Source organism: Chelonoidis abingdonii, chromosome 1 (genome assembly GCF_003597395.2).
Source record: "Chelonoidis abingdonii isolate Lonesome George chromosome 1, CheloAbing_2.0, whole genome shotgun sequence".
Lineage (NCBI taxonomy): Eukaryota > Metazoa > Chordata > Testudines > Testudinidae > Chelonoidis > Chelonoidis abingdonii.
The window spans coordinates 62786845-62798204 of NC_133769.1; the positions used below are offsets into that span (position 1 = coordinate 62786845).

Here is an 11360-nt window from a genome sequence, read left to right on the forward strand (position 1 = left end):
GCTCTCCCATAGGCACATGGACGTGAGACCATGTACGAAGTCAGAAAGACGGTGCCAGGTTGCAGCAGAGGATGGGAGCAACCACCTGACCCTATTAGCATTAGCGAAACAAATGTGGACGCAAGCTGACAGAGACGCTGGTTTGACAGCGAGTCGCTTGTTGCTTATTCAGGACATGAAGAGATGACGCACCCCACACACAGGGAGTAGGCTCTCTATTTGTCCAAGCAGGCCACAGAGTAGCACTGATGGAATGAGGTGGCACATGTCCAGATCCTTACAGCATCTTCGAATCTCCTGGTTGCAAGAAGGGTAATCAGCTTAGTGGCTTCCTCACGGCTTTCACCACCCAGCGTCATGCATCTTCGAGTTGAAGACCCTTCTTTTTCCAGGGTAAAAGTCTCTGTTGTCTCTGTTGTTGGCGTTTCTGTAGCAGGTTGATTTTTTACGGGGTGGAGTTGCTAGCCCCACGCCCAACCCTCCTCCTTTATCCTGACTTGGGACAGGCAGATGGCCCCAAAGGACCTCTCTGGTGGAGTTGAACTTCCATCTAGGGCAGTGTTTTTCAATTTGTAGGTCGTGACCCAGTACTGTGTTGCAGCATGTCAGCCCCTGGATCGCCTTGCTGTGGTCAGCACTGCCAACAAGGATGTTAAAAGTCCTGTTGGCGGTGCTGCCCAGCTATGGCAGGCTAGTGCCTACCTTTTCTGACACCACACTGTGCCCCAGAAGTAGTCAGCAGTGGGTCTGGCTTCTAGGCAAGGGGGTCATGAGGCCCCGCATGCTGCCACCACTCCAAGCATCCGGCCAATGGGAGCTGGCAGGGCGATGCCTGCAGGCCTGCACCTCCGCCTAGGAGTGGGACTCATTGCTGGCCGCTTCCAGGATGCAACGCGGTCCGCAGTTCCAGGACAGGCAGGAAACCTGCCTCTGCAGCCTGGCTGCTCCACTGGCCTGGAGCCGCCGGAGGTAAGTCAGTGCCCCAACTCTGCATTCCAATCCCCTGCCCCAGTCCTGAGCCCCCTAAACCTGGAACCCCTTCCTGCACCCCAAACCTCTCATCCCCAGCCCCACCCCAGAACCTGAACCCCCAGCCCAGAGCACTGACCCCCTCCCACACCCCTACCCTTTGCCCCAGCCCTGAGCCCCACCAGCCCGGAACCCCTTCCTATACCCCAAAGCCCTCATCCCCAGCCCCACTCCAGAACCTCAACCCGCAGCCCAGAGCCCTGACCCCGTCATGTACCCCAACCCCCTACCCTAGCCCAGCGCTCCCTTTCTCACTCTGAGCCCCTCATTCCTGGCCCCACCCTGCAGTCTTCACCCCTGCACCCCAACCTCTGCCCCAACCCTGAACCTCTCTCACACCCCAAACCCCTCTGCTCCAGCTCCACTGGGTCACGGGCATCAACAATTTTCTTCAGTTGGGTCCACAGAAAAAAAGTTTGAAAACCACTGATCTAGGGTGACCAGATGTCCTGATTTTATAGACACAGTCCCAATATTTGGGGCTTTGTCTTATATAGGTGCCTATTACCCTCACCTCTGTCCCGATTTTTCTCACTTGCTATCTGGTCAACCTGCTTCCATCAGATTCAATTGAGACATGCTTACAATGTTGATGGCATGATACGGCCCTAAGACATTTGTATGTAACCCATCACTGATAGTATCAGTTTTAAGATAGATCAAACATTTGGACCCAAACTAGGACATATTGCAAACAATGCATATCTCCAATTTTGTTGAACTTGATTTGTGTTGCCAATGAAAATGCTGATGTATATTTCTTTAGGTGTTTATAATGGGAAATTTGTACTGGAGCCAATACCCAGTAGGAACCAGAATGATTTTCAGTAAAACCAAATGTAATGTTTGACATTTCACTTTATATCTGGTCTCTTTTATGACAGTTCTAAATCTAACACCCCCCAACTATGTTTTTTTTAAATGGAGTGAATATAGTGCTTACAAAAGTAAAGCTGTTAACGTTGGTTAGGGCCACATACAGTACAATCAGGTGTAGAGCAAGCTTCCTAAAGCAGCTCTGACAGCTTCTTAATTTTGATATGCCACACACCATCTATTCCTGTTGTGGGCCTTTAAAGAACATACAGTGCACATCATGACAGTTTACATGCTGGTTCTTTGTTTGGAATGGACAAAATTACACTGGAATTTATTTCATTTGAAACTAAAAACCAGGTTTGTAGCCATATTTTCAAAGTTTCTAGGCCATTATACCAAGCATACTTCAGAAGTCTCAGACTACAGAACAGAATGATATTGTCCATTATCACTCTCATTCAGATCTGGACAAGGAAAATAGATCTCAGCTGTCAGTTATTTCGGCAAGTGAGTAGTCTCATTGACATAAGTATGTTGCCCTAGTCAACAGCAGCAATTATAGGGAGTTCAGAAAGAGCTTTCATCCTATCAAAAGATGTTGTAATCTGACTCATTTAGAGATCTCTTCTGCTCCGTTAACTGTAATTTTGATTAGACAACTTCCTTCCATTTGAAATTCTGAACTAGACTGCAGACAGTGGGCCTAATCCTCCATTTTTTGCATACCCAAGACTTATATTGACTGGGCCTGTTGTTGGTTCTTTGAGAACTGTAATTAACAAGCTTGCTGAATTCATGTCTTACATCCTTTGATCTATTTCTTTGACTACAGGATACTCCCAGGAAGGGTAAGTAGTCCTTTGGACTTCTAGTATGTAAGTTCTTGTGTTGTCAGGCTCACAGGGAGGTACCTTTAGTAACTGAGAACACTCAACTGCAAATATATTTATCATGGCATGACGGATAATTTCTCCTTTTCCTACCATTAGGTCCCATAAGCAGTATCTTGGTGAACAAATATGGTTGCCGGCCAGTGATGATGGCAGGAGGTGTATTGTGTTCATTTGGAATGATTGTTTCCTCTTTCTGCAGTAGTGTCCTGGAGCTTTACATATGTGTAGGAATTGTTGGAGGTAAGTAGCTGTTCAAAAATGGTAACTAGTCCAGTTAATTTTAACTATCCTAAACTGTACTCATTTAAATGGATTTTTAGGATATTAAATTACTGCTTGGGATATTTCATGCACCTCTGATTATTTTATTCAGTAAATGCCCTATGTATTTGCCATACTGTACTGTATTATAATTACAATACAGGAATTGATTGACTCATGACAGCACTTATTAGAGTCACTTGTATTGGATTTTGCATTGATTTTTTTTTAGCCTTCAATCTTGAATAAAACAGCAGAGATGAGTACAGGTCTAATAGATATGCAAACTCTAATACTAAGCTTCTGTATGCTCACAAAATATATGTATATATATATATATATATATATACACACACACATATCCAGCAAAATAGTGCGCTGGGCAGGGTCCAGCTGTCCCCAGAATAAAAATATTCCTGTCTGAAAACAAATGCTAAATCCCCAAAGCTCTAGAACTGATCAAAGGGTGGGAATTAAAGTGATAATAAGACCACTAGATTTAATTACCTCACTACTAAAAGGATTCTAATTTTTTAAAATCATCTCTTTTGAATAAAGAAAGAAGGTGAGATTAGAGGTCATATAGAAGCATGGAATACACAAATAAGATCTTATTCTGTCACTACATCAAAGCTTATGTTTATCTGTAATTGACTTGAGTAGAAGTTAATCATTTTGAAAGAAATCCTTTCTTACTGAGTGTGGTGGGTTTCTTGTTTGTTTTGTTTTGTTTAAGACCTCACGTCTCTACATTTTAAGAGCCAAATGCAGGAACCCACTACCTAGACCAAGGAGTGAGCTAGGCACTACGTTTGCCCATGGGAGAAGAGAGAAGGAGTCCTTCCTCAGACACTACATAGCGGGTGCATTGCTACTAAAACTCTGTGGCTCTAGTGTATCCCCACCCAAGGAGGAGGACCACCGGTGGATCCTCTGACTGCACATCTAGCCCAGCTTTGCCTCACCCCCTGCTCTGCTGTGCAGGGAGCTGGGGCTGTGCATCCCCACACAGCCCCTTTCCCACCCCAGTGCAATTCCACTACGAGGACCTCCACAGCTGCAGATGTGGGGCTGGATTTCCTGCAAAATCTTTATTTATTAATCATTTTACATCTTACTTTGGATACATGTTCAACCTTTAAAAGGGATAGAGGGATAAAAGCCAGTGGATTTATACTTCTAAATATATTGTGCTCTCTTTTGTAGATGAGGTGACATTTAATAGCTTTTGTGAAATGAACCCAGCGAGAACTGTGTTGCAGCTTAGTAACATCAAAAATGGTATATTCAAGGTCTTGATACCATTGTTCCTCTGTCACTCCATTGTCTATATAATTGCTCAAACATTACTATGAGTATTTACTTTTATTGCAATGCAATACAAGGAAATGACAGAACTCGAGTGTGACATAGTGATGACATTAAAATGTGTGGAAAGCAGTGAAACCACATTTCATTTTCCAGTGCTGATAGCGTTTTATCTTCATTGGGAATTTCTGAATGGCATTTTAGCTTTTTTGAATGATTTTGTCTCCTTATTGTGAAGGGTTTTCAATGTATGACATGCAATAACTCTGTGCTCTTTTGTTGTTTAGGTCTTGGCTTAGCCTTCAACTTGCAGCCTGCCTTGACTATGATTGGCAAGTATTTCTATAAGAAGCGGCCTATTGCTAATGGGTTGGCCATGGCTGGAAGTCCAGTGTTTCTAAGCACACTGGCACCTCTCAATCAATTTCTCTTTAATGCATTTGGGTGGAAAGGAAGTTTTCTCATTCTGGGAGGACTTCTTTTGAACTGCTGTGTGGCTGGGTCACTTATGAGACCTGTTGGACCAAAACCAGTCCCTCCTGTGAAAAAAGATGTCGAGAAGGGAGCAGGAGATTCAGCCTTACACGTGAATAACAAAAAGAAGTCATACTGGCAAACTGTGAATAAATACTTAGATCTGTCCCTCTTTAAACACAGAGGGTTTCTGGTTTATTTGTCAGGAAATGTTATTATGTTTGTTGGCTTCTTTGCCCCAATAGTATTCTTGGCTCCTTATGCCAAACACAAGGGAATTGATGAATATTCTGCTGCTTTTTTGCTCTCTATTCTAGCTTTTGTAGACATGTTTGCTAGGCCTTCAATGGGACTTGTAGCAAACTCCAAATACATCCGGCCAAAAATCCAGTACTTCTTTAGTTTTGCTGTCTTGTACAATGGCATCTGTCATATCATGTGCCCACTGGCAGAGGACTATACAGGCCTGGTGGTATATGCTGTACTTTTTGGATTTGCTTTTGGAATGGTTAGCAGTATCCTTTTTGAGTCGTTGATGGATCTTGTTGGTGCTGCCCGGTTTTCCAGTGCTGTGGGACTTGTCACAATTGTGGAGTGCTGCCCTGTTCTCCTAGGCCCCCCTCTAGGAGGTAAGGATTCCTTTTTATTCTCCTTTCCAATGTCACTGGGCTGGCTGTGAATATTTAAGTTATTATTTATATTTATCTGAAATATTAGTCGTGCACATGTTAGTTAATGTTGCCACAAGAACTGTCATGTTTTCATTGCTTGTTCTTTTGAATTTACTTTTGTAACATTACATTTTTTTTTGGCATATCATAGATTTAGATTTATATGCAGATTTATATTGCCTGTGTATATATGGTGTATAGTTGTCATGGTTATGTATGTCGCTATATAGGTAGAGATACATACATAGATAAGATATGGTAAGATGGTATTTGCTTTCAGTGTTAGCCATCCAGTCCTATTTTCCATGTGCCTTACTAGGCAGTTAGCAGTGCTGAGAGCATCTCTTCTGTAGTGGTGTTTCCACTACCTCCTGGTCAGCACTGCTTCTCTCTCTCAAATAGCCTACATTCATGGGACTCCATTTTATTCCCCATAGCAAAGAAGCTACTTCTGTAGGTGCCATCTCACAAAATGGTTCCTAATTTCCCTAACCAATGGCTGCCAAACTAGTGGCTGCTTACAAATAAAATGATACTTATATAAATTGTCATTTTAAAGCTCCCCACATGCTACTTTATTACCTCACTGCTTTAATCCCAAGCACAAGGGAGGTTATTGAAATCAGATTGATTCTCACAACATGGCTAAGTAAAGTGCATGCACAAGAGGGCTCTGATAGATGTTGCCCCTCAGCGCATAAGCAGAACATTGTCCTTCATTATGAAAATACAGTGCTAGTTAATTTTCATATACTGATCACCTCCAGAATTCTGATAAAAGAGCTGGGATTTTCAAAAGAGTTTTAGGGAATTAGGTGCCCAAAATCCAACTGTGAAATCCCTGACCAAATATTAATTTGAACTAAATATATACAAATATATACTTTTGAACTAAACAATATTAGATTTTATAGATGTGAATTCTAAATGTAGCTCCTAGTATTGCAAACTCTTACAGACACGCTCAATGCTACACACAGGAGTACTCCCATTGAAGTCAATGGGTCTACTCATGTGGGTAAAGTTATACAGGTAAATGTTTGCATGACCCAGGCCATAATTTGTACTAAAATAACATCTGTTGAACTTATTTGTTAATGAAAATTTAAATGATGCCAGCTGATTACAACGTATACACTTTATTTTATTGAGATTAATATTTAACAGTTATACAAGTCATTCCAAATGAATCTGATCTCATCTTATGTTCATAGATGTTGGAACACAATAGATTCCTCTAACACAGACACTTGGAATGCCACCTACTGGAGGGACTGTGTCTATGACTAATAAAATCCAGTCACCTGAAACATTGAAACCTATATTAATATTAAATCTAATATTAATGTAGTGATAAAGTATACATCTATTTATTTTTCTCATATTTGTTATGTGGATTTATTTTAAAGTGATACATTTTGGATATAATCAGGTCACCTTTGTTAATTTCTCTACTTGAATACGTTGAAAAGCTCATATTCCAGTTTTGATCTATTCAGATCTCTTAAAGTATAATGATGATCTCATGCATGAACATTAAGTTAATTTTTGGTAATAATTCTTTGAGACTGGCACCATTAAAAACTAGCAAATTGCCTGGATTATCTACTTCAGTTGCAACAATATATTAATATTTTAATAGTACTATATTATTAGTGTCTCAATATATAAATTATTTTATTATTCCTAAGTAGTAAGCATAGTGAATACTGCCAATACTGAGGTAAACATTTCTATTTATTTAAGGCAAAACTACTAACTTTATAAAGGGTAACCACTGTGCATTATCTTCAAAGGTTTTATTACATTAGATAAAATATTACTGCTTTTAAATGCTTTAAAAATGTATTTAAATTTAATATTCAAGCAGTTCAAAAAATTTCAGGTGGAACATTTTTCCAATGGAAAAAAATTAAATGAAGCATTTTGATAAAGTCAAACATTTTGACCTTATCAGAATGAAACATTTCATTTTTTGTTTTGAAATTATATATATTCTATTGTTTTCTATCATTATATTATAAAAATTATTAAAACACAATTTTAAAATATACAAATATTATAAATATGTAGATTAATCAATACACTCCCCTTTTCCCCATAAAATTTCATTTAGCAGGATATTGGAAATTTTTCAACTTTATTCTGATTTGGAAAATCTGATTCTGATTTTAAAATCTGTTTCCCACAGAACAGAAATTCCAAGTTTTGACCAGATCTAGTTGGTATGTCAGTATTATGGCCCCAATACAGCAAAGGATTTAAGCACATACTTAAATTATGTGAATCATCCTGTTGACTTCAGTAAGACTACTCATGCTTACATTAAGTGTGTGTTTATGTGCCTTGCTGTACTGGGAGCCTGTCTTTTAATTTAGAGTTTAGAAAATGCAATAGAATTAAAAGAATGACTCAATGTGAAAAGGTAGTCAGAATACATTTTTCTTTGATCCAAATGGCTTATGAATGTAAGTCATGCTTGCTTATTGTGGCACCCCCCTTTTGGTAGTGGCAAGGTCAACTAGAGATTGACTAGTCTGATACAACCTAGGCTAACAGAGCAAGTTCCTTTAACTCAGATGGTAGAAGCTCATGCCTTAAGATACAGAGGTTCCACATTTGATCTTTGCTGCTGCTGATCCATCTGGGGGCGTAAGCATTACCCATACAAGTTTAGGAACACGCTTCAGAGTTTGAAACTCAGTTTTCATGACAGTGGTATCTGCACACTAAGGTGAAATATTCTGTCTTTGGGGACAGCATAAGTGGAGCACAAGTAGCAGCTGCACAATGGGACATAGTAATAGCAGCTGAGAAGGCAGACACCTTTCCAGCCTCTTGTCTGCAAGCAGCCCAAATGAGTGCTAGACATCCATTCCAAAACAACAATAGAAAGGCATTAGGAGGAGGCCGGAGGGGGGGGGGGGACAGATCTGTATAGAAAAGTATACAACCTAATATTGTTGATTAGACTCTACTTCCTTAGTCTCAATTATTTTACTACAGATAATGAATGCAATAACTTCCAATCTAACTAATATAAAATTTATTAGAGCTCCACTGTACATCTGTCTGTGAAAATGCCCAATCTAGGACAACTTTTATAGTGTTGAAAATACTTTTAATGCAGGACATTTATTGATAATACCTGTGGGAAGAACCTGGAATTTATTTCTAACTACAATTGAAATATTTTCAAGCGTGGTTTTGTATTGTTTCTGTGTTTCAGGTTGGTTAGTGGATATAACTGGAGAATATAAATACATGTACATTGTCTGTGGGTCGATTGTGATTGTGGCAAGTATTTGGTTGTTCATTGGCAATGCCATCAACTACAGGCTTTTGGCAAAAGAGAAGAAGTTAGAAGAAGAAAAACAGAAAGCATTAAAGAATGCTGATCCCAAGGAAGCAGAACCTTTGACCAACACTGAGAATGAGGAGGCTGCCAACAGGGCTGACAAAGTACTCGATGATTCTCCGGAAAGGGAAACTAATATTTAATATGAAATATGCCTCAGACGTCAATGTTTTTTACTTCCATTACAAGTATTTTGTCAAGTTACAGGCCAGGTTTTGTAGTAATAATGATCAATCACAATATTGGATAAGAACAGAAATTTGCCAAAGCCAAGATTCCAAAAATATTACCATTGACAGTTTGTTTTTTTATTTCGGTGATGAGAATTTTAGATTTCAGAGACAGCGATTCAATGCACATGAGTCCATTCCAACCGTAACTGTGGACAGTATGGGTCAGGTAGAATTAAACTGTAAGCTCCTCCACCACAAATTACCTTGTTCCAAAATAACTTCTAATGCAACAGTAGCTATTTAGTCTTGTTACAGAAGCCATCTGTCTTAACCCTCTGGACTGCCAGTGCCTGTTGACTTCTACTCACCACCATATTTTGGCCTCGAATATTAAAGAAGGATATCAGATTATGGGTTAAGATCCGAAAAGGAAGACAAAATATGGAAATGATCTGAGTAAAGTGCATAAGAAACTGCCTGCCCTTTTATAATGTATGCCCACTAGATCAAAAGGATGTATTTATACATATAACTAGAATGTTGCTGTAAAAGATAAGGTTAGAAGATAAAAAGGTAGATTTTTTTATTGCTAAAATGCAATAAATGTTTCATTATAATAAATGCAAGTGTTTGTTTCGTCCAGTGATAGCTAGTCACATGTTTAAACGTTTAGTTTTGAACTATGAGAACACTCAGGCTGCATTAATCTAAATTAGCTTAAAAAGCCGTTTGTATTAAAAAAAAAATAAAGATGAACATGTCAGTGGTACATTGGTTGTGAGGGTAGCTACCATTTCATTCATCAGATACGAAGACTTAAATTAACAAGAGGGACTAACTGGTTCAGAGGATTAGAATGATTCAGCTTTTTATCTCTAGCGACCTAATCCAATACCCAGGGAAGTCAAAGAGAGTCTTTCCATTAACTTCAGTGGACTTTGGATCAATTAGTCCTTTGGTAATTTGTTCAAATCACAGCCATATGTTTATTCACAGAAGGTCATTATCCTTTGATAGCCTATGTGAAAGGAATTTTAAGATGTAACCTAGAGTCCTTGTGCACAGGTAACCTCATTACAATTCCCATCTACCCACCCGACACATTAAGCATAAACTAACTCCTTCGTTGAGTGTATAAGCAGAAAGGCCAAAAACTGAACTCGCTGTAAAACAATTGAAACATGTTGGCAGCGCAGGGTGGGAAACAAGGCATTGCTCCTGTCTGTGGTACACTTTACTTTTTTGTATTGGATTTTGGTCTTGTACCTACAGTAGTTCATAAATACTCATATTCAATTTCAACTGAAAACTTTACAATTTTTTTCTTAAAGGAGGGTCAAATTAACTGTATTTAATACAAAGAAATACAGTTAATTTGACCCTCCCCCCCTTTTTTTAACCTCTGAAAGGTGTGACCATATTAAACATACTGATAAACTAAGCAGAAGGGGAAATCCCAATTTCTCAGATGTTACGTGCCTGAGTGCTCTGCAAGGACGAGGCGCACACACACACTGTGAGTGATATGGCTTTTAATGAAGGTGAGGTAACACACCTGCAATGGGGACTCCGCACGTTGCTGTCACAAAGCAGGGAGCTGAGTCCAACGCAATAACACAACATCTGGCAAATATAGCTATATATTAATGGCATGTAAAGCAGCTCATGCTTATGCATTTAGGGGCTTTCCAACAGCGGGGCTGCCCCTTTGGGCATAGGGCCAGGGGCTTTCAGCACTTCCCCACATACACAGGGGCTTCCCAGGCGAAGCGGTTCTAACCGGTTGCAAGCAGCATATACCAGTATACAGCAACCTCTAATAACCTGTCCTTGAGAAGGCGATCAGCCCTAGCTAGGCCGTAACAAACTCTTCCGTGGTCCCTTACATTAGATAAAATAAGTAAAGAAATCTGTGAAAAATTGGGCATATGTGTGTGTGCATTTAAGGTAGATTTGCCCCAGGACTCATGTTCAATTTGATTATTTACATCAGGTTTTTGTTTTTCTTTTGACGTGCTATTATATTTAATGTACAATGAATTGCCATAGCGGATGCAACACTTTGTCGTTCCTTTCAAGACTCAGCGTTGTTTTCAATAATATATTGAATCCACTTCTAGTGCTGTGCAGAAATGTAAACTGACATTTACCAATGCTCTTGCAGCAAAGCTGGACGATTTTGAGAAAAATCTGGTATTTTATAGGAATCTCTGCAGTGTCTAATGCACAATACAAGCAAATCTTGCAGAGAAAACACCTATTGTTACTCACTTTGGACTGGATTGAAAGTAGGCTCAGTGCTGTGTAATGGCCAGTCATAGTTGTGTCACCACAGGGCTCGGTCACAGTTCCTGCCCTGGCTTGTTTTGCTTCA

General features: G+C 39.7%; 1 protein-coding gene across 1 annotated transcript in view; it reads left to right on the forward strand.

Annotated features, from left to right (window-relative positions):
* SLC16A7 (solute carrier family 16 member 7) overlaps positions 1 to 10315 on the forward strand; it is a 94437-nt gene extending 84122 nt beyond the window's left edge. The window contains exons 3-5 of the mRNA XM_032805182.2: positions 2838 to 2981; positions 4598 to 5413; positions 8685 to 10315. Of these exons, the coding sequence (XP_032661073.1) occupies positions 2838 to 2981; positions 4598 to 5413; positions 8685 to 8956 (1232 nt within the window). The 3' untranslated portion in view covers positions 8957 to 10315. The remainder of the gene's footprint in view (positions 1 to 2837; positions 2982 to 4597; positions 5414 to 8684) is intronic.
* Positions 10316 to 11360: the final 1045 nt, after the last annotated feature.